General features: G+C 37.5%; 4 protein-coding genes across 5 annotated transcripts; all 4 read left to right on the forward strand.

The window, feature by feature from the left end:
• Positions 1-948: 948 nt before the first annotated feature.
• On the forward strand, positions 949-8847 carry LOC100775851 (protein PAF1 homolog). 2 transcript variants are annotated; one of them, XM_006579481.4, is made up of 13 exons: positions 949-1652; positions 1745-1907; positions 2141-2244; positions 2379-2480; positions 3162-3231; positions 3730-3785; positions 4755-4805; positions 5054-5158; positions 5286-5330; positions 6115-6214; positions 7322-7524; positions 7965-8051; positions 8337-8847. In XM_006579481.4, exons 1-13 carry the CDS (start codon positions 1038-1040, stop codon positions 8499-8501), a joined length of 1866 nt encoding a protein of 621 aa, XP_006579544.1. In that variant the 5' UTR covers positions 949-1037; the 3' UTR covers positions 8502-8847. The 2 variants fall into 2 exon arrangements, with proteins under 2 accessions (XP_006579544.1, XP_003524936.1); XM_003524888.5 differs by having other exon boundaries at positions 950-1652; positions 2141-2253.
• Positions 8848-11052: 2205 nt separating this feature from the next.
• LOC100527247 (alpha-crystallin-type small(s) heat shock protein superfamily protein) lies at positions 11053-12259 on the forward strand. The gene is given in 2 exon segments (NM_001250036.2): positions 11053-11255; positions 11569-12259. Coding segments are annotated over 2 exon segments (705 nt in total). The 5' UTR covers positions 11053-11122; the 3' UTR covers positions 12141-12259.
• Positions 12260-14213: 1954 nt separating this feature from the next.
• Positions 14214-18365, forward strand: LOC100783882 (protein QUIRKY). The gene has a single exon (XM_003524904.5). The coding sequence runs from the start codon at positions 14783-14785 to the stop codon at positions 17858-17860; it is 3078 nt and encodes a 1025-aa protein (XP_003524952.1). The 5' UTR covers positions 14214-14782; the 3' UTR covers positions 17861-18365.
• Positions 18366-22888: 4523 nt separating this feature from the next.
• On the forward strand, positions 22889-24994 carry LOC100787061 (mitochondrial outer membrane protein porin 1). The gene is made up of 5 exons (XM_003524910.4): positions 22889-23080; positions 23211-23297; positions 23872-23933; positions 24038-24264; positions 24426-24994. The coding sequence occupies exons 1-5, from the start codon at positions 23032-23034 to the stop codon at positions 24736-24738; spliced, it is 738 nt and encodes a 245-aa protein (XP_003524958.1). The 5' UTR covers positions 22889-23031; the 3' UTR covers positions 24739-24994.
• The last annotated feature ends 203 nt before the right edge of the window (positions 24995-25197 follow it).

The raw sequence follows: 25197 nt of genomic DNA on the forward strand, positions 1-25197 counted from the left end.
AAAAAAATAAGTGTCCACTTATTATATGTTAATATATTTTAAGATAATCATTAGATATTACTTCCTAATATATTTCAATAAAAAAAACAAGTACGTGAATAATTCTTTTTTTTTTCATATATAACTTATTAGATATAATTGTTTGATATGTAAGTATCGAAGACATTGTCAGGAGATTTATGATAACTTATACACGTTTTTGAATTAATTGAGTTATTCTATCTTAATAGGCCTACTTTTAAATAAATAATAATATAAAAAGTTATCACACATTATTATATATAAAACTATCAAACACATAGATCAATTAGTGTGAGGTTGTTCTAACTTAGCCAAAGGTTCCGAGTTCAAGTTTTGTATATACAACTGATTTAAATACTTGAAGGGAAGACTTTATAGTCCATAATAATCTTATTCGACTCAAACAAAATTATTTGCAGTTCATGTAGGTTAGACAAAAAAATGATTATATATAAAAAAGTTGTTGACATTCATAATAATTATTTTAAAAATTATATTAAAGATGATTTGTAATTAAATAATAATATAAAAGGTTTTTACATTAAAAGTAAATAGTAGTTATTAAAATAATATTTTTTATACCAACAATACATGTTATATAGTCTTAATAACATGTGCCATTAAGATATATTAGTTAAGAAATTAAAATGAATAAGTATCTACCGTGAAAATCATGAGAATAAAAAAAAATTATGAAACATAATTTTACACATTTGAATAATGCTGTAAAGATATTTTAACATCTATCTAAATTATCAAAAAGTTTTAGGATATTAATCATTAATGTCTTTGAAACATTGAATTAAGAAACTAAAAGATAAAAATATTTATTATATGAAATATTTTTATTTAAGTTTTTTAAACAATGCCATCTTTAGACACTGGACAGAGCGATGGACAGTACGTAACCCAAAACGCAAGGAGTATAAATGAAGGGTTTAATCGAGGATTAGCGGTTAAAGTGTCCGTGGGAAGGGAAGAAGACAGAGTCTCTCCAAAATCCATTGCAGTGAGTAATGGATCGTCAATGGCGTCCTCCTCCACCACCACCACCACCCAATGTCTGCCCCGCTTGCTTCCACTCCCACTTCCCTTTTTGCCCTCCCCCATCCCCCTTCCCTTACGCCAACCCCAATTTCAAGAGACCCCGAATCGACGACAACCCTATCAGTTTCTCCGACGACGAACGCAGGTTAAAGCTCATTCGCGATCACGGATCCCACACCTACGCGCCACACCCTAATCACAACGGCTTCCCTCCTCCCCACAATGCCCAATTCAGATCTTCCCCTCACCCCTCGCAGCGCGTTCCCGACGGTTTCCATCATATTGGTGCCATGCAGCCACAACCACCTCACCAAGGGAACCAGCACAATTTCAATGGAAGAGTAGTTCACTATCCTTATCCCTACCCTGCTCCCAATGATAATAATATGGAGGCTCCTTGGTTCTTCAAGGGGCAGCCTCAGCCTCCTCTTCCTTCTTCGCCGCCGCCACCTCTTCCCATGGAACCGTCTATGAATCAATTGAAAACGTACTTTTCACCACCCAAGAAACCTCCTTCTCTTTTTCCCGTTCCCGAACCTCACCCCATGCCTCAGCCCTATTACCCCACCGCTTTTCCTTCCGAGGTAGTAACGCTTCTTATTTTACTCAGATTCGTAAATTTTTCTGGCTCCACTTTTCTCTGAGCGTTGGTTTCTACTTCTTCTTTTTTTTTTAGCGGGAACCATCGAAGCAGCAGTACTTGGGGGATTCCCAATCTTTTGCGATAAATCAATTGGCTGCAGAGAGACCTAAAGTGATCGATGCTTCGCGCTTATTCCGGCATCCGCATCGAGCTTCACGCCCAGATCATTTTGTCATCATCTTGCGAGGCCTTCCAGGTGTGCTTTTCGTTAATTGCTTGTTGTGTACATCTGTTGTTGCAAAGTTCTTGAAAGTCTGTTGTGTTGAATTTTGATCAAGTGTTTTTTTGTTGTGCAAGTTTACTTTAACTAGCACGTAGGCTAGAGAGAACTTTTATAGTTCTTTTGTTTGCATCAACAATGGCAATTTGTTGCAGTTTAATTATTTCCTTTCTGTTGAAATTTTTGTTGCACGTTTGAGTCTTTTACAGGTAGTGGTAAGAGTTACCTTGCAAAGATGTTGCGTGATCTTGAGGTTGAAAATGGTGGCGATGCTCCACGAATTCATTCTATGGATGATTATTTTATGACTGAGGTTGAAAAGGTTCACCAGTATGCATTTTGCTTTTGTATTTTGACCAAGTATTCTTATTGTCCTGTATGTAGTTTTGATTAGTTCTGCAAATTCTGGTGGATCTTGTATTGATAGTTGTATTTTCTGTTGAAAAGGTTGAGGATAGTGAGGCATCAAAATCTTCAAGTTCAGGCAGGAGCAAGAAGCTTGTGACAAAGAAGGTCATGGAGTATTTTTATGAACCTGAAATGGAGGAGGTAACTTTTTGAATGTATTGGGCATCTTATTTTGTCATTTGTTATTTCATCAAAATTTCAAATGTTTTCTGTCATTTGTTTAGAACTGTTGTATTAGATTTGTGTTGTCCATGCGATTTCTCTGTTTGGAATGATTTGTGGAGGGGCTGGCGAGAGAGAATTATGTAATTGACTGTGCCTAGTTCATTGTTTTATCCTAGGACTTTATTTAAAATCTATATAATATTTGAGCAAGGGAAGATTTCTTGTTAAATGGACTATGTGGAATTGAGCCTTGAGGCTTTTTTGTGATCACTGATTTTCTTCGAATGCATTTCTAATTGAAATATCAGAAACTGTAAGGACTAGTTCATACTTCACAGGGACAGTGGAATTTAATTTTTTGCAATGCACGGTGTTTGGGAGCTGGCTTGCATGTTATATGATAGGAAAATGGGAATTAGGCCATGGCAGTTTGGTTGCTAGGAATTTCTTTTATTCTTTCCTTTATTTATTTTGGCTACTTGTCATTTATAAATTTGTTATTGCTTGAGAAATATTGGGAAAAGGTAATGTTTTATGCTCTATTACATTTAACTCTTGTTTGTGATACACATTTGCTTCAGGTTCTCTGTGAATACCTTGATATGCACTTAATTACCATGTCTGCTTATGCTTTTTTTTGTTCCCTCACCATGGCAGGCATATCGGTCAAGCATGTTGAAAGCTTTCAAGAAAACTGTTGAGGAAGGAGTTTTCACCTTTATTATTGGTATGCATCTCATAAAGAATACAATAGCTAGAGTATTCTTAAAACATATGATTTCCACTTTTAGGGTATTAACTTTGTTGAGGTCATTGTTTTGCTCTGGATGGGAAATTCTGTGCTCTGTCCTGAGTTGCATACTCATTTATTGTGACATTGTCTGTTGATTTCTTAATAGAGTTGCAATGATTACTGATTCAGAGATTTGATCTGCTGCTCTGGTAGATGTGTTTATGTGAAATTACCTAAATAATCTTTTACTCAGGAGACTAAAAGAAAAAAAATTGTTTTATTAGGTGAATTATAATAACTTAAGCAGAGTCAGAAAATGGTTGAGGGATCTATGGTGGCTTGTTAAAGAATTTAATAAGTTCAATGTAGTTTCGTTTTAGATTAAATAGTGATGCAGTGCCCATGCACTGCTTATTTATTCACTAACCACAGGTGCAGTTTTTTGTTCGGCAATGTGACCCTTTTCTTGGTGGTATTTGTGCCTCATCTTAGTGGATGACCGCAATCTGCGGGTAGCTGATTTTTCTCAGTTTTGGGCAACTGCAAAGGTATACCCTTCTTTCTTTCATGCAACCTCTGCCATGTGTCCTCAAGACGACTCACAATATCTTTGTAATACTCTCTCCGTATGCTCTCAGAAATAGGTGCAGACATATGTTTCATCTGCCTTGTTTTTACTAAGTTTTGTAAAGCATATACAATTTCTTATTATGATTTTGTGTGGAAAAACTAGCAAACGAAAGAGTAAGAAGTACATTTAGTATTAATAACAAATGCAAATAACTAAGTTGAACCATCGAAAATGATCTATAATTATGCTTTCTAATTGTTTGTCTTGTTTAATGATAGAGAGGCCAATCAGTAACTGGCCAAGGACATAGGTCTAAGATGTGGAGGGTAGGGTTTACTTGGTTTACAGCAGAAGAAACACAAGAATAGACTAGGCCCTGATATGTAGGCTATTATGTAATTTTCTATTTTGTATGTGGGATCCACCTATAGTAGAGGGGTAGTGAGCTATCAAGATCATGATTTTCATTTCTGTTATTCCTTTCGGCTTCTAGCTTGGGCAGGTATGGTTTTCTCTGTGGAGCATAGCTTTGGGGTAGGGAGTTAACCATTTTTCTGGTGTAGTTCTCCTACATTCCTATCTTATTGCAAGTTCAACAAGACTTTTCATACATTTGGCTCCCATCATGAGACTTTGTATTACTCATGTTATGCACAAGTCTGTTAAAGATAATAGATATCAAACTGTTACTTTAAATTGGGAGGTCGATGCTACTTCCTGTACCAAGTGCTTTGTTTAAATGTGCTACCTCCTACTGAAGTTGCAGCCTTATGTATTTGAATTAAAAGCTGGTTTCATTTGAACTGCATGCATGAATGCTAGTAGCCTCTGTAGTGATTAATACATATTTCATGCCTAAAAAGATATATGAATTAAAGAGAAGGTACATGAGATCTGTGTGTCCAATATGTTTCTTTTTGCTGATGGATATTCCTCTTGTTTTCAGAGATCGGGGTATGAAGTTTACATTTTAGAAGCTACATACAAGGATCCGGTGGTGCGTTTATTTGTTCTTTCCACTGAGCAACATTGATTATCATTTTTACCTTTCTTTTAGCCTTTAAACCCACCAATAATTTAGTATCATAACAGAGAGGTCTATCTTTCTTTTCTGTTGCCCTTTCAAAACATGGGATTAACTTTTTTATATTGAGTCTTACATGCTTTGGTGGTGATTGAAGACCGATTCCTCTTATCTAAGCAAATGTTCTTTTACAGTTATGTGGGTTTGATATTTTTCTTCAGGGTTGTGCTGCTAGGAATGTCCATGGATTTACACAGGAAGACATAGAAAAGATGTCTAAGCAATGGGAAGAAGCTCCATCCTTGTATCTGCAGCTTGATGTGAAGGTTTGCCTTAAATTTGGTGTTATTTGGTTGAAAGTGTTGCCATTATCAAGCCATAACATTAGTGCAAACTGTATAATAATGTCTTCTTACTGGTGTCTTCATTGTTTCTCTTTTTCTTACATGACAGTCATTATTTCATGGAGATGATCTAAAGGAAAGCAGAATACAGGAGGTAATTGTAACATTTGCACATATTTATCTCCCAAGCCTTTGTGTGTAATTTGAGTGCTAAGAGGTCAACTTTCAAATGTTATTCTAGTTTTTTGGAGTGTGGATTAAAGATGAAATTTTATAGAGAGAAAAGAGAAGAGGTACAACCAAGGTAAGATAATAATAATTTCTGGAAAAAAATATGGAGAAGTTGAGTCAAAGGGGTCACAAAATGCGAGAAAGTTGCCCAACATCCCTGTGAATCAAAAATAGCATTGAACACAAAAGAGAAACAATAAACACAAATCCTATAAAGTTCAATTATATGTCTGGTTTTCTGGACATATTTATTTATTTCTTTTAATACCTGTTGTCAATAAAGTTCAATTATTTGTCTGGTTTTCTGGGCACTGATTATTGGTTCATCTGAATCTAAGTGTCTTCATCCTAATGTGTGCTAAGAGTGCGATCGGTGCAGATATATTAATTTTTAATAATAAAGTGTTCTTTAAAAAACACGTGGAATTATATCTGGGTTTTTCACTATGTTTGTAATTATTCCTCTAGTCATCTAGCTATAATAATAACTAAATTTGTTTTAATTTGTAGTATACCTTATGGTTTTGATTTCCTAACTGGTTAGATGTGGGATATGTGCTGGTCAAATATCTACAAGCTGTTTATTTGATTTTATTGTTGAAGATTCTATAATATTTAAAATGAGAAGCCCAATTGGTTTAATATACAAAATTTTCGAGCAGTGCACCTGAACTGACTGGTTTCATTTCATATTGCACATATTCCAGGTTGACATGGATATGGAAGATGATCTGGGTGATGCATTACTTCCAGTTCAAGGAAAAGAAGCTGATAAAGTTGTTGACCCTCCATTTGGAGAAGATGCAAGTAGGATGCTTTAACCCGTTACTATTTCTGTGGCTGTGTTTTTTATCTCTATGCTGTTAGTGTGACCCTTTTGTTAGTGTGACCCTTTTTATCCAACTCTAATGTAGTTGTGTATCTTATTTTTTCTTTATATATTGGATGAGCTTAGACTGGCAGAGTTGCAACTTTGATGTGCCTAACCTGCCTAAAAGTTGGACCATAGGTTAACACTGGTGTGAGTGGTGTCTATCTTGATTTCCTTTTATTTTTCCTCTTCTCATGTTAATCCTTTTTCACCCCTTTATCTTTATCTATGTCTCAAGAACAGCGTGACAAAGTAATTATATATGTACAATTTCTGTTGATAATTGGCATGATATAAATTTCCATTTAGGGAGGACATGGCTAGAAGGAAATCAAGAATTAAGACCTATTTTTATTTTATTTATTTTGTAAACAAAGCAAACAATTTGATTTTAATGCGGTTTTACTGTCACTTGCCCTTGATTTGGTTAAGGTGAGAAATACTAACCTCTCTTCAATGGAATATTGTGTAATGAATGTCTGTATGACTGTATGATTATACAGTGGAGGTTTACTATTTTTATTTGGGATTTCTGGAGTATTTCCCTTCTTCCAATGCATGTTCTCCTTAACCCTACTTGCATGCATATTGTTTTCAATTTCATATTTTAAATATAAACTTGTTTTCAGTTAACTTAAGTTTCAGGTTATGCCCTTTCTTAGTAATGTGTAAAATTATGTTGTTATTATCAACCCTTCCCTCCCTTGAACTGAGAAGTCATTTATTTTGAAATTTTTATAGAAATTAAATGTTTTCATGCTATATAATACAATCCCTAGAGGGCAAGCCCTGCCACAGTGGTAAAGTTGTGCCTTGGTGACCATTTGGTCATGGGTTTGAATCAACCTCTTTGCATATGCAAGGGTAAGGCTTCATATAATATGCCTTCCCCATACCTTTGCTTAGCGAGGAGCCAGGCAATGGGGTACGCTAGTTTTATAATACCATCCCTGGATTAAAATTTGATTAGAATTTTCTGGGTGGGTTTCACTACCATGTCTGTCGTTTTTTTTTCCCTGTATGATTAACCCTTTGAAGTTTAGGTTTCCTAAAGGCTGGGAAGAATTGGGATGCTGAAGAGGAACATCCAACAGAAGTCAGGGAGTTGGGTAAAAGCAAATGGTCAGAAGATTATGGTGAAGATGACATTGATCAAACTGAAGGTATGAAGGGCAATATAAATGCTCTGTCTGGGTTAATTCATCATTATGGCAAGGAACGAAAATCTGTACATTGGGGTGATCAGGTATAATATATATTTTTTATGCTGTTATCCGATAGCTTAGAAAATAGAAAGTACTATATGAAGTCTCTTTCAATCATGTTTAAATTTCTTTGGAAAGAAGGAAGGGAAATGAGTGGTGCAGGGATTGAATCCATGACATCAAGTGCTCTATGGTAAAGATGGTAGTGTGCGCTATCAACTCGTTGGTGTCTGTTTTTATGAATTATATTCATCTTTTTGTTTTTTCTCTTGCTTGCTTGAGGCGTTGGGGGCACTGAAATACAGAAAAAAGGGAAATGAGTTAATCCATTATATTTAAGAGAGAATTTCAATTATTAGGTTTAGCGTGTGTAGAAACATGGCTACAACAAACAGCGGCAAAACCTGCTTTTGTGGCTTTTTTTACATAGCCATTTCCTTAATCTCCACCCCCACCCCCCTTTTTGCAATTATCCTTTCAGGGTGGCAAGACAGGGTTTTCAATAGGGGCTGCAAAGAAGGTAAATGCTTTGTCTTTAGTGATCGGACCTGGTGCTGGATATAACCTGGTTAGTTGTTTGACTTTATGTTTCTTAAATTTCAGGAACAACATTTGCTATTATTTAGTTGTCCTTTTCTTTTTTGGTGTTAGTTTTGATAATATTCTATCTTTCAAGATTTTGTACTTCGTTTGTTTTCCATCTTTTTCCTGAAGTTAATCTGCTGTGTATGTTGAAGCATTCTATTTGCTGATTTGGCCCAAGTTGAATTTTTTTTTTCACCAAGGATTTTAGATTACTTTATCATGGGAAAATAACTGTAAATAAACCCCCGCATCGTATATTTATGTACAGAAATCTAATCCATTACCTGAAGAGGATAGTCCAACCCGTAATAGTGTGGATTCAAAGAAGCATAGCATATTTCAAGAACAAATCCGGGCTGAACGAGAATCTTTCAAAGCTATTTTTGATAGGAGACGGCACAGGATTGGTGGACTTGATGTGGAAGAGGACTAAAAGAGAGCCACCCAATGCAGAAATGCTTTCACAAAACAGAGTATGGGGAGGGTAGATATATCATGTATTCAGCTTTATCCCTCCCTGCGTTGGAGAAGTTGTTACCAGGATTTGAATCCTCCACAAGACGGATGTGGAGACTGATTCCGAATTTTGGTTTTAATGTCATCAAAACAGACGGATTACTTGAAAGTCATACTTCCATGTATTAGAGGAGTTTAGGTGAAAGAATAGAGTTGAGTTGTTTGGTTGGCTGGGAAAAGAACATGATGTTCCCAATGAGTTTTTGTGGAATGATGTAAAATTTTATTCAAGGATTAATATGAAATATCTGTGATAAGGTCAACTCAGCGTCTATCTGAGTGTAGGTTTATGTTTTTCTTTTCTTGTACCAGCACGCTATTTGACATTTTACACTGAAAGAAGAAAATATTAAGTTTAGCAGACGTCTGCAGAGGAAATACGTTCATGTTATTCCTTCAAATACAAACGCTCGTGCGTGATTTTATCAAAAAAAAAAAAAACACTCGTGCATGATGATGTTTATGTTATAGATAGGAATATACGATGGGATGCATATAAGTCGATGTTAATGCATTGAGTTTTGTATTTACATGTCGTCTGTATTCTTTCAAAGGGGAAAAGAATCTTTGAAAAACAACAAAGAAAAACAGTACAGAAGTGCGTGAGCTAAGGCTTCGATTCTAAAACCGGCTTACTACTGCTCCGAATTGAATCTGTCTCTTTTCCAGTGTCCAGTGAGCTGTATTTGCTTGTCCTGCATGGCTTGTTTACTACACATTTTAGAGTACCAACAAAGCCAAAGAGAGCCTTGATGCAAATGTCCCAGGCTTTGCAGTGATGTCTGTCTTGAAAAAATTACGGCTTCTTTTCCAGACTCAGTAAAGAAGGTTCCATTCATCATTAAGTCACCCTCTGATCTCCAATCCCATGTCCTCCACAAACTCAGGTGCGTAATCCCACTTTTTTCCCTAAACAATGAAGGCTTCAATTTGTTACCAGTTACCACATAAAGTAAGTTGGAGACCATGGTCAATGTGCACGCAGGCATCACGTGCACTCAGTTTGATGATCATATTATACGCAAAAAATGGTCCATAGAAGCTCCCTTTGAATGGAAGCATGTCTTAGCATCTGTTTTGGGTTGATGAGTTTATTATATGATGATTAGTTACCAAATGAATCCCGTTGTGATAAAAAAAAAAAACAAGCTGAGGCATACTCCATTGCCTGGAGGCTCCGCGCTATGCATAGGTACCAGAGAAGAATATTGTATGTATTATGTAACCTTACCTTATTCAAAGATATTGTTCCCGTATTCAAACCCATGACCAATATGTCACTAAGGCACAACTTTATTGTTGTGCCGGGAATCAAAACAAAAATCTTAAACCCTCAATCTATTTTATAGGGACCAAAAGTTATTTAATGAAGCCTTTTTGTTTCTATATAATGGTGTAGTTTATGACGTTTCTGCAACAAATGAGAGAAAAGAGAAATACTTATTGAAGTGATTATTGAAATCAACAGTTACTTCTCAGGGTTTGGCTTGAAAGCCAGTGTGCGGATATTTGGCCTTCTGAGATAAGTTTTGTTTCATTATATTTTATTCTACTTCAGTCTATTTTGATTCATTCAGTTTCATCACATCTCTTTTCATCAATCCAAAGATAACCTTAATTTTATTGTTATTTTTATTCTCTTTCTACTGGTGAAAGAGAAAATGTGGATTCTATCATTGAAGGGGCCTAGGAACATTGCAAACACGGTGAAAACAACGGCGCGAATTGACGATAAATCTCCCAAAGAGAAGGAAAAATTCAAAATAATATTTGCACCATAATTGAACTGGCTATTGTTTCGACATTCCAAACTTACCATTTACATTTGCTTATGGAATAAGAAATCCCTTATTTCATGACATTGGTTCTAAGTCACGTGTTACAACGACACAAACATGACGCATATAAGAATATCTCATCATTATTAATTGATTACTAAATAATTCACAAAAAATTAACAATTTGCAGTTTTTTTGTTTTAGAAGTATTCATTTAGGTATTAATCAAACGATGAAAGTAACGGAAAATATTTAAATATCAGGATATATAATAAATAGTTTTGTTAATAAATTCACTCTTTTTTTTTTCTTAACACACGGGCAGATGTTAACAAAACCTAAATAAAACAAAATTTACTTAGTGTGGTCCCTGTAAGATAAGAACAATCCCCAACAAGAAATACGACGAAATAATGAAATATCGGTTCCAGAGACTCCGCCGAAAGAGGGTGTGGCCTGGAGATAAGCAAAGCAAGGAATAGTTTACTTTTGCACATGTTACAAGACTGCATTACATAATTCAATACCACCCAAAACTTTCACGTTCCAGCAACTCAAGTTTGGAATATCAATGTTCAAGCAAGTAAAGCAAGGCAACCATCAACTTGATCATGAAGAAAACATGTAAACCAAAGCACGCAATTATACGAGAATAAATATACCATCCGCAGGTTGCATGCAAAATATAACATTTACGTTTCTTCAATAGTACCATTTTATTGCAATCTTGAGGTTCATATTAGTTTTTAGTTCGTTCTCAATGGCCAGTGCTAGAGGTACTACAAGGGTTGGAGTAAGAACAAGGGCACGAACTCCAGTTGTGGAAGAGATAGTACCTAATTCTGGATGGACAGAGGACTCTGCGGGCCATTACCTTCTAGTGGATCTTCCCGGTATTGCATCAAACACCTAATTCACTTTTGAACAGGAAAACAAATAGAATATGCATGTGAATTTAGAAGAATTCGATAAACCCCATAGAGAGACCAATATTAATTTCGTTTTAGTTTTTGACTTGCTTCTTGTTTCCCTACCCAACCGAAAAACCTGTTCCAGCTTTTAAGGTGCATGCGTGCCATTTTTTTTTTTTGAACCGAAGAACTATTTAATTCACAAATGCAAGGACTTCTTGTACAGTTCTCAATAAGGATTGGTGCCGTGAAAACAAGATTAACTCATGATTTTTTTTTTATCATCTTGCTTCAGATTTCAGGAAGGAGGAGATGAAGCTCCAGGTTAATAGCTATGGCCGTATTGTTGTATCAGGAGAGAGGAACTTAAATGAGTGGAAACATGTTCATTTTCGGCTGACTTTTCCAGCACCGCTGAACTCTGATATGGATAAGATAGCTGGAAAGTTTGATGGTGGAATCCTTTATGTCACTGTCCCCAAGCAAGTAACACAACAGAACAAAGAAAGTGAGACTGCGAAAGTTGGAAATGGAAAAGTTGAAAGAGCAGAAGAGAAAGATAGCCATCAGCATGGAAATGGTGAAGTTGAAAGAGCAGCAGAAAATGATAGCCATGCACCCAATGCTGATGAGGGGAGGATAGGTCCCAATCAGCATGACAACCATATAGAGCATGAAGTAAAAAGACATGAAAATGAGCACATTGGAGAATTTCCTGAACAAGTAATAAGGAATTGGCATCAAGAATCCATGTTAAGAAGTGCAGTGGGGGTTTTGAGGAAAAACAAAGGAATTGTAGTAACAGCTGTTATAGCATTTTCCTTGGGGTTGTTCGTATCTCACAAATTCAACAGCACAGGTCCTTGACCTGAATCCACAAATGTATATCCTTTCATTTCAGGTCATTTGCCTTTTAGATTTATGTAAATAGAATAAACTATAAAGTATCATGCAGATATTCAAACATTTATAATAATATCTCTGCTTTATCCTTTTTTCTTTACAGTCTTAAAATCTGCATTCACAATATGATTTGATTTATCATGTCTACAATCCTTTGTCACATTAAATAAATGAAGTTATTGAAGGAATTTTAAGAGGGCTCATTGGGATAGGTTCCTGTCTGGACCTTCATATACCCCATCATCACCATTATATTTGCTCATACTATGGTTTAATATCGAATGGCTACCATATGAAAGACTCAAAGTCTCACCTCGTAATTAATTCGCACAGAATTATGAATCTAATGGCTACCAAATGAAAAGACTCAGTCTCACCTCACAATTAATTCACACAGAATTATGAATCTAATTGCCTTAATTGTTCTTGCCAAAGAGCATATATAACTTTATTATCAATTTATGGCAATCTGATCAAAGTCAAGTATTGTCTTTTCAGTGCTAATAATCTAATCTAAACTAAGTATTTTGAACCTAATATAAATTTCTTTATCTCTGCTTCCTCGGCCCTCAACTAAGTTAAAGGGAGAAGCAAAGAAAGAGGTTATGCATGCATATTAAATATAGCAGCAGGTGCATCACATCAAGGCAGCCTTAGAGATGCAATCACAATAAGGTCATCTTGCTTAAAAACCTTACTCCATGTTCTTCTTCCTCAAATGGCCAGTTCTTCTCTCAAGCTACTATTAAACAATCTTATGTGGTTTTCTATACTGTGATGAATCCTAAAAAAATAAAAATAAAGCTATAAACCAGATGACATCACCTCTGCTTTTCAACACCTCCTTTGCATGATTTTTTAAACTACAGTGTTTTTTCACTGACCTCATCCTGTATCTTGATCCAAATTATGCTGATTGGAAGAGCATCATATCATCAAAATTTACTTTTATCTTAAAGGATCAGATTCCGCAAGTAGTCCACCAATTTAAAAAAAGAGCAAAAGATTGTTGATTCGGGAAAGAGAAGCTTCTTTGGCATCTGTGCCATAAAGTTGTGAATTGTGACCTAATGTTCCTAACTCCTTAGTGCTTATCTAACATAACGAAATAAAGTTTCCCCTTCCTGATCTTAACAGAGTCACTTTGCTTGCAGAACTTGAATTGTGTAGCTACTTCCTTGTCTTAACAGAGTTACATAAACTATTTTCCTTCTTACTTCTGCTTACTTTCAAAATATATTAATATTACTTCCAAAAGATTTTTCAAATTTCTTATTAAAAGGTGGTTGGTGGATAAGAATCATACAATACCTCATGAGCCAATTCCAAAATGCCGAAAAGAAAGAGCTTGTCGAGCACAGTTGGGATATAGTAGAATTGTACCTCCTCTGGGAGCTTCCTGAACACTAGTATAACCAATAGACAATAGTTGCTTGCTGTTGCTTGAATTAGAAAAGGAAAGGTGGTTAGAGTTTTGAGATTTAGATGTTGACAAGCGATGCATGGTGAAGAATAAGGAACCAAAGTAGAGGAGGGGTATAAAGGTGATGCTTTGTCGTCGAACTTTATTCAAAATGCAAGTGCTTTTTGACAAAAAGGAAGGGCCCGCGGTTGGGACGCGGAATCATGTTCTTCCTGCCATGGCTTTTAACTTCCTTTGACAATTTGATAAGGTTATTGGTCTAAAGACCCTATAGTTAAGGAGGGCTAGTCACAAACCTATGTTCAAACACTGTTATGAAGAGTGGTGGACATAGACATGGACATTAGTAAAGGTTTTTCATAAATGACTATTAGTACACACTTTAGATCTCAGTCTCATGAATACTTGCTCTTGAATGTAAGTATATAATATTTCACAGTACAATAGTACCTGTAAACCAATAACTTTATGTTACTGATCAAGAGCACAAACAAGAGATCTAAAGTGGGAGAAACAGAGAGCAAAAGTAAAGTTTCTCTCCATCGGTCTCTCCTACTTCTAGTTGAAGGGGAATGGTATAACAAAAAACAAAAAGTAATTATGAAAATGATATCAAGATATAGAGAAGATTTTTAAGTAAATCCAAAGTTAACAAATTATTACACAAAAACTCTTCTCTGAAATCAAATCTAATATAATGATCACAAGGCGCACATGTGCATTAGCAATCAATGTCTTAAACCTAGATATAGAAATTTAGAATAAGGACTTTTTGTCTGTGACTGGGACATTAGGAATAGAGAAAGGGAAAGGTGCTTGGGTCATTCTCGCAAGCCATTGAAATAAATAATAAAATATAGAAAACCTTAATCCTAATAATATATTCTGGAAAAAAAATATATTAAGAAAAAGGGTGAGGTGGATAACGAAGGGTGAGTGGAGGGAATTGGAAAAAAGTTGGAAAGAAATCCTTCGCGAGAGAGCATGGAATCTAACCTGCCTCCCCACTGTCATCACAAACAAACTTCAAAAACCGTGCTCCATCCAAAAATAAACATAATTAAAAACAAAAAGCACCGCACAACGTAAAACGAACCTTACCTTACCTTACTTCTCTCTTCGAAACGCTGATCACAGTCTGTGTTCATCCACATTTCGCGCGCGCATCACCCGAGATGAGAAGATGATGACGACGCCGTTTCAGCAACCGCCCCAAACCGTACGGAGACTGGTCGTGGAAGTGGTGGACGCGCGCAACCTGCTCCCCAAGGATGGGCAAGGCAGCTCCAGCCCTTACGTGGTGGCGGACTTCGACGGCCAGAGGAAGCGAACCACGACCCGGTTCAAGGAGCTGAACCCGGTCTGGAACGAGCCTTTGGAGTTCATCGTCTCCGACCCAGAGAACATGGAGTTCGAGGAGCTCGAAGTGGAGGTGTACAATGACAAGAAGTTCGGCAACGGAAGCGGCCGCAAGAACCACTTCCTCGGGAGGGTTAAGCTCTACGGAACTCAGTTTTCAAGAAGAGGCGAAGAAGCTCTTGTTTACTACACGCTCGAGAAGAGAAGCGTGTTCAGTTGGATAAGAGGAGAAATTGGCCTCAGGATTTATTACTACGACGAGATGCTTATGGAAGAGGAGAAACCGCCGCCGCCGCCGCAGCAGCAGCAGGAGGAGCAAGGTGAGAGAACGGAACAAGACCGGAACAAGCCGCCGCCGGGGGTGGTGGTTGTCGAGGAGGGACGGGTTTTCGAGGCTCCTGGAGCGATGGAGCAATGCGTGCCTCTTCCTTCAGGTCCTCCTCATTCGCCGCGTGTTGTGGTCGTGGCTGAATCTCCGCCGCCGGTGGTTCATGTTTCGCAGGATCCGCCGTTGGCGGAAATGTGTGAGCCTCCGGCGTCGGAAATGCAGTTCCACCCCGAGGTGAGGAAAATGCAGGCCAACAGAGGGAATAGGGTGAAGATTTTGAAGCGGCCGAACGGTGATTACTTGCCTAAAGATATTTCTGGAAAGAAAACTGGTAATGAGTCTGAGCGAGTTCATCCCTTCGATCTGGTGGAGCCGATGCAGTACCTGTTTGTGAAAATCTGGAAGGCCCGTGGGCTCGCTCCTCCCAGTGAAGGCCCAATCGTGAGGGTTAGGATGTCGAGCCAATCCAGGAGATCCAATCCCGCAAGTTACAGGCCCAGCGAGCCCCCCGATTCGCCGGAATGGAACCAGACATTCGCGCTGAGTTACAACAACACGAACGATGCAAACAGCGCCACACTGGAGATTTCGGTTTGGGATTCCCCGACAGAGAATTTCCTCGGTGGCGTTTGCTTCGACCTCTCCGACGTTCCGGTGAGAGATCCTCCGGACAGTCCTTTGGCGCCGCAATGGTACCGCCTCGAAGGAGGAACCGCCGATCAGAATCCCGGGAGAGTCTCCGGTGACATTCAGCTTTCCGTGTGGATCGGGACGCAATCCGACGACGCGTTCCCGGAAGCGTGGATCTCAGACGCACCCTACGTGGCTCACACTCGATCCAAGGTTTATCAATCGCCAAAGCTCTGGTACCTGCGCGTGACGGTGGTGGAAGCGCAAGACCTGAATATTGCTCCGAATCTGCCTCCACTGACAGCGCCGGAAGTGAGGGTGAAGGTGGAATTAGGGTTCCAATCGCAGCGAACAAGGAGAGGATCCATGAACCACCGCAGCTTATCGTTCCACTGGAACGAGGACCTTCTATTCGTAGCCGGTGAGCCACTGGAAGATTCTGTCATAGTTCTGTTGGAAGATCGAACCACCAAGGAACCGGCGCTGCTAGGCCACATCGTGATTCCTCTGAGCTCAATCGAGCAGCGAATCGACGAGCGCCACGTGGCAGCAAAATGGTTCACCTTAGAGGGCGGGCCCTACTGCGGCAGAGTCCAGATGCGCCTCTGCCTGGAGGGAGGGTACCACGTGCTGGACGAAGCGGCGCACGTGTGCAGCGACTTCCGTCCCACGGCGAAACAGTTATGGAAGCCGGCGGTGGGGATTCTAGAGCTTGGAATTCTTGGCGCTCGGGGGCTGCTACCGATGAAATCCAAAGGCGGTGGAAAGGGGTCCACGGATGCTTACTGCGTGGCAAAGTATGGGAAGAAGTGGGTCCGGACCCGAACCGTAACCGATACCTTCGATCCACGGTGGAACGAGCAGTACACGTGGCAGGTATACGACCCCTGCACGGTCCTCACCGTGGGAGTGTTCGACAACTGGCGCATGTTCGCTGACGTGTCGGAGGACCACAGGCCCGATTGCCGCATCGGCAAGGTACGCATACGCGTGTCTACGCTGGAGAGCAACAGAATATACACTAACTCCTACCCCCTCCTCGTCCTCACGCGAACCGGCTTGAAAAAAATGGGCGAAATCGAGTTAGCGGTTCGCTTCGCCTGCCCCTCCCTGCTGCCCGACACGTGTGCGGTGTACGCCCAGCCCCTGCTTCCGCGTATGCACTACCTCCGCCCGCTCGGGGTGGCGCAGCAGGAGGCTCTCCGCGGCGCCTCCACGAAGATGGTGGCGCAGTGGCTGGCGCGCTCGGAGCCGCCGCTGGGGCACGAGGTGGTTCGGTACATGCTGGACGCAGACTCGCACGTGTGGAGCATGAGGAAGAGCAAAGCCAATTGGTTCAGAATCGTGGCGGTGTTGGCTTGGGCGGTTGGACTGGCAAAATGGTTAGATGACATAAGAAGGTGGAAGAATCCAGTTACCACAGTGCTACTCCACATTCTTTACTTAGTCCTCGTTTGGTATCCGGATTTGATTGTTCCCACCGCCTTCTTATATGTTGTTTTAATCGGAATATGGTATTACCGGTTCAGACCCAAGATTCCGGCCGGGATGGATACCCGCTTGTCGCAGGCCGAAGCGGTTGATCCGGACGAGCTGGACGAGGAATTCGACACCATGCCAAGTTCCAAACCACCCGATGTAATTCGAATGCGATATGATAGGTTAAGAATGCTGGCTGCAAGGGTGCAAACAGTGTTGGGTGATTTTGCCACACAGGGTGAGAGGCTTCAAGCATTGGTTAGTTGGAGGGACCCTAGGGCTACAAAATTGTTCATTGGAGTCTGCCTTACCATAACTGTAGCACTCTATGCTATGCCACCAAAAATGGTGGCGGTGGCGTTAGGCTTTTATTACCTCCGCCACCCCATGTTCCGGAACCCAATGCCCTCCGCCACGTTGAACTTTTTCCGGCGACTTCCCAGCCTCTCGGATCGCTTGATGTAGATTATTCAAAATCCAACCACTAGTTTTTTTTTTTTTTATGACAGTTTAAAATTTTTTTGGGGATGAAAATTATTATTTTTACTTTACTGATGAGGGTGTGGAAAGGAGCAGAGAGCTGTTTCGTAGGGATAGTGTTTGAAAAAGGTGTCCTGCTCGGAGGGAAAAAGGGGTGGAAAGTGGCTAGTTGTCATCATTTCTTTCTTTTTTGTTGCAATCAAATTGATTGACTGTGGGTGGCCACTGTTGAAAACTCGAAATAAGAGAAAGAGACAAACATGGTGGGAGAAATTTTGGGTACTACTTCTGGCTTGACTCTTCCGTGCTGGTGGGGATTTTTCTGTGTGAACATGTTTGGGAAGCCATAAAATATTGCCTTTTCTCTCTCTCTCTCTCTCTCTCGCACATTTTAAAATTTAGAAGAATACATTGCATCAACAGCTCCTATGCTGTTTGTTTCCTATGTTGTCTAATTTCAATTTTAATTAGCACTGTCCACATTTTGGAATCGCATGACCTCAATTGTTATTGTTGCAGACTTTCGTTATTCTGGACATGAACAAAAAAAAAATCGTAGTGTGTATGATAATTATTTTAATTTTATAGTATATACGAATCTATAAAATATTTTAAAATAAAAACTAAAATTGTTTTTGGTTGACTCATTTTTAATGTTTTAACAATTTTATTACAGCTTTTACCTGTTATACAGATTACTACTAGTACTTTATAGTGACATTTAAATGACGATTTTAATTGTTAATTAAGGATAATAGGGAAGATGTATGCATGGTCGTGAATAGAAAAATTATACATTTGCACCCAGTAAGTAAGAGATAAAATTAAAAAAAAATATAAATTCTATAGGTAATATAATTTCACGTGAAAGAAATGTATAAAAATAAGATATATTTATTAGGTGTTTATAAAAATAAATGTCCATGAGTGATCTATCATCCCTCGTGAATATCTAACACAATCTTATGCCGGGAACTAGGAAGGCTTCGTGATTGGCAGGGGATGGCTATTTAATCGGAACATATAATCTGCATGTGGCATAAAAGTGAATGCATATCCACATGACAACTGCAATCCACCAAATAATTCAAAGGTAAGTTTTGCTTTCAGCAGATTTTGAGGCAGAAACTCCAGAAAATATTGACTTCATTCATGGAGCCAGTGTGTGGAGTTCAGACTTCAGAGTACAGACCAAATTTGGGTGCCACTGATTTCCACAAACATGGGCTCCCTCTGTGAACTCAGTCTTTGATCGTGTGTGTCACAAGCTCTTTTTTTGTGTCGCATATGCCACAATTATAAATAATAAGTATATTATTTATTTGTTTTTAAAAAAAAGTATATTGATAAATACACTGACGCGTAAGAAAATGTAAGGCCCATGTTTCCTTATAAGTACGGGTAGTTTTTTGGTGGGCTATGATCTTTCGATTTCAATTCTATAAAAAATAATTAGGTTTTAAAGTTATTCTTTTTCCTTTATTTGGATAAATCAACAAATAATTAAGTGAAAATTTGAGTAACTACTACCTAACAATGCAAGTTATTAACTGTGCGAAGTAACTAATTACAATTAGTATGTATCTGTCTTCAAAGTTCTGTTTGTGAAACTAGTTATTTACAACTACATTTACCCCCAAACTTGGCCCATTAATGTTATTTCTATAAGAGAAAAAGACGCGTGTAGGTGCAAACTACCTGGACAATGGACATCCTAAGAAATTACTTGGGATTGTCTTGAAACTTTTTCATTTAATAGAGTCACATTTCTAACCGTGTGTAAGGAACTATAGGCCACTGGACAAAATCATGTAAAAAATTTATTAGGCATATAGTCTCCTAAAAGGAGTACAAAGGCTTTTGGGGTTAAACGGAATTTGATCTTTAAGTGCAAAGGTTTTTGGAAGCTTAAATACAAGGCCCATCTGTTCAGCACGATCAAAAGTTAGCCTTAGTGGTTTATAGTATCATTGCTAAATAGATATACATATCTTTTCCCAGAAGTTACATGGATGGGAAGGTTTGGCACCTTTGATGCCAACTCTTTGCCTCTCGGTGCTATAGTATGTTTCATCCATTAAAGTGATGTGGGTTTTTAATTAAAATGCCATAAGCATTCACAAGACTTTTTCTTAGTACAAAACCACGAAGGACATATCTCTCTCGTATCATTTTATGGTGTCCACGGTAATAAACGGTGTAACTACCAAGTGTACAGTAGATACCAATGTTTGGATTTTCATTCACACGAAACTCAAAGCACCGTAATGTGAAAGGTGAAAATTGGTGAACTTCTTAGTGTTCATATATTGTAGTTTCCCACGAAAATTGAAACACATACTAATAATGGCTTTTAGGGTGAATTAGGTAGTAAATTCACACTATGATGAGTACTTTCATATTTCAAGTCACCCCAAACCCTCCCCAAAATCCAAGTTCCCCGTAGCACAGTCCAAGAGTCAATGTAGGCTATGAACTTTAGTAAATATTGACTTCATGGAGGGAGCCAATGCATGGAGAGACTAATTTAATTTGGGAACCTCAAATTTCAACAAAGACTTAACTTCTTTTTTTCGTGTGAGAGATTTTTGCTGTTTTTGGTGAGAACAATAACTTTGTCTCTGTTCATCCCGTGTCAGTAAAAGGTGACAAGATTAAGAACCAAAATCTGTTGCAACAAATTCCTTAGGGACATATATATATTACCTTCTAGATCTCTTCAGATGTACTCTCCACTGAGTAATATGCATCCAACTGCTATTCTTTAGAAGTTGGGACATTCTTAACATAAAAACCTTGTGCATCTTTAGTGAGAGTTTTATTCATTGTTGGCACACCTTCCAGGTCAGTTGGAAGAAGCATGTAAGAGGAAGGATTAGGATTAGAACAATTTTAAATCCTCTACTTCATCCTCCTAGTTACTTAATCTTTCTATATCTTTAGTTTATGGTAAGTTTTGGATATGTTTTATATATTTAAGATATTAATACTTTTACTTTTCATTCAATAATTACCAACAAAAATGGTAGTAGGAAGATTTGTAGAAGGATAAAATAAAAGGTTATAGTATTACGTACTCTTAGATTTAACGTATGTTTGAGCGTTTCAAACTGAAATGCAAACACACTATTAATCTTTTATATTAAATTGGTTATGTTACATGCTCAAGAATTAATTTATCGCAACCTTTGGTTTGAATATGGGAGGATCTGAAGAAGATAACATGAAAGTAAAATTGAAGAGGAGTATTAGAAGGACAAGAAAGAGAAACCCAAGGATGCTTAAGGAAAAGAAGAAAAATCTAATCAGAAAAACATGATGGTCCAAGTTTAAATATGACTGTGTATGTATACATGGTAATTGTTAGGCACTTTGGCTCCTGGCTTGTGTAAACTCTTGAATCAGACTTAAATTCATAAACTAAAGATTTCCCGGAACTTTTCTTCAATATTAATATTAAGTTTTAAACTTTTTAAGTAAATGTCTTCGATTTCTAAAAATAAAAAAATATTATTAAGTTTTAAACTATAATTTTTGCCGATGTTTTAGAAAATATTCGTACAGCCATTAGCCCATAACGAAAATGAGAGATGGTAAATTTTATTAATCTATTTATTATAATTATAAATATATTTGTTGTTCGTATTTAAAAATTAAATTTAAATTTTTTTATATAGGAATCAATATTTACTGTCTAATATTTTAAAGATTAAAATGAATATTTATCCAATTTTTAGTGATAAATGTTCAATCAAAATTATTTAGAGGTTCTTCATGTTTTCTCACCATTTTTCAAACATCCTCTCCTTCCATCATTTCACATCTTTCCAATAATGGAATAACAACCAAACATTTTTGCCACTAAATAGGATTGGTTATATATATCAAACAACAGTCATAAGAGTTTTATTTTCTATCTCTCCCCATTCACTCGGTTTTTACCATTTCTTCTTGCTTTGTTTATACCCAACATTGAATAATTTCACACTTTTCATCAATCTCTTGCAAGTTTTAAGCTTTAGGGGAAGAAAAAGAAAACATAAGTTGCACATAAGAAAATTGTAATTTGCATTTGTTGCGTAAATTGTTATTGAGAAGCTCGCGCTCGTGCGAGCAGCACTTTCTATCTGACTGAGATGCAATAGCCTCAAAAAGACAAAATAAAACCAAACAAAAAGAAAAGAAGAAATACACCCAAAAGAAAGTTAGACAATTGGCAAGGCACTTCCCTATACGCACGATTGTATATATTTTATATTGTTAAGTCTTTTTCCAACACTCAATTCCATTGCGTATGGAAAATAGTTTCAACTGTAGTGAAATTAATTAATTAATGCCATAATTGAAAAAGTATAGACTCTGATCTCCATAACAACGATGAAATTGTGAGTATAATCAACCATTAAATGACCATGGCAGGTTTACATCAGAAGTGTTACGTACTCTCACAATACATAATGTACGTCCCATCACGCGGGGCTTAAGAAGAAGAAGAAGAGCAATATTATATTAGAGAACATAAATATTAATGCCCCATAATTTTGTCCATTTATGAGACTATCGTGGAGATTAAAAAGATAATTAATTGAGTTTGATTTTAGTACAGTTGTTAAATAGTGACAAGATAAACAGGATTAAATGCTTCCAAATTGTAACTAATCTCTAAATAATTGTAGTCAGCTTAAGCATAAAGCAACAATGACTTTTACTATAAAAAGGTAACCCTTAGATTTCCCTTCCATTGCCTTGTTGACCAAAACAAGGAAAAACGATTTCCCTCATTTTTTAAATGTAACATATTACAACCTTATTATGTACATACGTGAATTCACAAGAGCCAGCATCTAGGGTAGAGTCCAGAAGCAGTGACAGTGTTTGTCAATGCTACCTTGAGTTTTACTCCTTGTCTCTTTGTCATCATCTTTAGGTGTCATTTTTAGAGTACGAAATGATAGGTGCAATTGTTTTATGGAAGTTTCGTTATATATGCAGGTTTCAATTTAGTCATTTTGTTTGTGTGTACCAAAAAAGTGAGTCATGTTGTACAAGAGGAAACTTCCTTTGCCCTTCTTTCCCACCCAATAAATTCTCATCCCAACAAATCATGAAAAGGTGAAACACAATTTTTTTGACTCCTAAGCATTTGTTCTAGCAAAATGAGCACCTGTCCGGGGATATATTTTGATATTGGCAAGAAGGCTAAAGGTTTCATCAATTCGTTATTATTATTATTTTTTTCTTTTTAATCTTTCACCAAGAATGAATTATAATATGAGGATCTTAGAGTTGCCTTCCCAACCATATTGTAACACAAACTTTTTTACTTTTGTATTAGATGTTCTTCACAAGGACTATTCAAATCTATCTCCAATTCACTTTCACTACCAATTCATGGACTATAATGTAGACCTCTCTTGTAAAGGTAATGTGAATATCAACTAAATTCTTTTCTTTTCTTTTCATTTCTACTTCTGGCTGAAAACAAGTTCATTTTTCTTATTATTGTCTTATTCAGTTGGAGAAGGGGTCATTAATATAGATAACAAATGAGTAAACTGATATTTTGATCATGAAAATTATGCTCATTATGCAATTTAGTTGTCATTTTAAAATTTCAGACTTGTTTCTGAGTCTCTTTCTATCCCTGGTAGGGATTATACAATTACTAAATCATATACATAAGTTAGTTCAAGGTTGAAATTGCAAGTTACGTTTTCAATGATAAAAACACCATTTTACTCCATAACAAATACCACCTACAGAGATTTAACTCACATATACCCTTTTTCTTCAACCCTCAATTTTTTGTTGGTGAATTTTCAGTCTTCATTTCACCAGTTAGTACCTCATAAGTCATATAGTCATATAAAATAGGCCCCAATTAGTCCTGAAAGTTTTCCATAATCAATATGAGAGCCGCGTGAACTTCTTAAAAAGCCATAGAATTGCATGCAGCATGTCTGACTTTAGTGCTTTTGCTGCTGCATCCATTACAGTAGATGAACTTGTACCTGGATTCAAGAGCCTTTTCAAATGCACCATACCTGATTCTGGGAAGGTAAAATTTAATATTTACTTGCCTATGGACTATTAATATCAACCTTAGTCATTTTAATTCTTGATTTTCTTGTTTCATCTGACTATTTTCTGGAATCATCATAGGTGGAACTACAGCACTTGAGCAACTACACTGGGATTACTGGATGCATTGGATTAGAAGGAAACCTAGAAAAAGGATATGACCCTGTTCTAAACTTATCAGGTCTTGTAGGAACAAACATTCTGTCTCTTGGAGGCAATGTTGCTCTTGACCTACCAACAAGAACAATCAGCAAGCTGAATGCTGGCTTAGGCCTCAACACTGACTTCCTTGTTGCTTCCTTGACCATGTGAGATATGTCCTACAAGAAGTACAGAAACTAAGTTTATCAGAAAATGTATAGGAACATTAATTTGTTACCTCTAAAATAACTAAATAATTTAATCATTACTGCTTAGTGTTCTCCTCTTGTTACTTTCTTCAAGCCTGAAGTTTGGTGTTGTGCTGCAGGCATGACAGCTTTGACATTGTGAAAGCCTCCTGTTATCATGAAGTGAACCCCCTAACCAAGACTGCCATTGCAGCAGAGCTGAATCATAGCTTGTCAATGGGGGAGACTAGTGCCACAGTTGGTGCTCAGCATGCATTTTTACCGCAAACGTTGGTAAAGGCTCGATTTGACACCTTTGGCAGGGCAGGTGCTCTTATTCAACAAGGGTTCTGGGAGAGATGTTTTGTAACTATGGCTGGAGAAGTGGAGTTTAATACCTCGGATAATAATTTGCATCCCAAGGTTGGAGTCTCTGTGGCTTTAAAACCCTAGTCAAATACCATTTAGATAAGCTTTCATCTCCAATTGAGAGTTTGTTGGATGTAAGGAGACTTCAAAATGACGGCACAAACCGGATGAAACTTGTTGATTTTCACCATCCATTTTCTTCAATATTCAACAACTCTATGAGTACCATGTGTAGTTCTACGCTCAATTTTTATTAATAAAATTATTATAGTACTAGTGGTAGGTATTTGTTTATCATTTTTACCTGTTTTAAGTTTAATATTCTTTTAGAAGTTGAATATCTGAAACAAATAGCTCCAGAATTACTTTTTTTTTTTCTTGGATGAGATGGTAGCTGCTGTGTTACTTCTGTTCTTTACTTCGTTGTGAATGACTTTACTATTCGTAAAGGGGAAGCAATTGTATATTTTCTTTTAGAAAAAAATGAGCACTGCTATACAAGCAAACCTTCAGATTCCGAGGGAAAATTTTGTAACATAACTT

This window comes from Glycine max, chromosome 5 (assembly GCF_000004515.6).
Source record: "Glycine max cultivar Williams 82 chromosome 5, Glycine_max_v4.0, whole genome shotgun sequence".
Classification (NCBI taxonomy): Eukaryota; Viridiplantae; Streptophyta; class Magnoliopsida; order Fabales; family Fabaceae; genus Glycine; species Glycine max.

Bases quoted from the DNA above. Each gene is read 5' to 3' on its own strand.
- LOC100787061 (XM_003524910.4), top strand. From the start codon at position 23,032: ATGAGCACCTGTCCGGGGATATATTTTGATATTGGCAAGAAGGCTAAA. The intron at 23,081-23,210 runs GTTTCATCAATT...CTTTTGTATTAG, and splicing joins TATTGGCAAGAAGGCTAAAG to ATGTTCTTCACAAGGACTAT. The intron at 23,298-23,871 runs GTAATGTGAATA...CATCCATTACAG, and splicing joins TGTAGACCTCTCTTGTAAAG to TAGATGAACTTGTACCTGGA.
- LOC100775851 (XM_003524888.5), top strand. From the start codon at position 1,038: ATGGATCGTCAATGGCGTCCTCCTCCACCACCACCACCACCCAATGTC. The intron at 4,806-5,053 runs GTGCGTTTATTT...ATTTTTCTTCAG, and splicing joins CTACATACAAGGATCCGGTG to GGTTGTGCTGCTAGGAATGT. The intron at 5,331-6,114 runs GTAATTGTAACA...CACATATTCCAG, and splicing joins AGGAAAGCAGAATACAGGAG to GTTGACATGGATATGGAAGA.
- LOC100783882 (XM_003524904.5), top strand. From the start codon at position 14,783: ATGATGACGACGCCGTTTCAGCAACCGCCCCAAACCGTACGGAGACTG.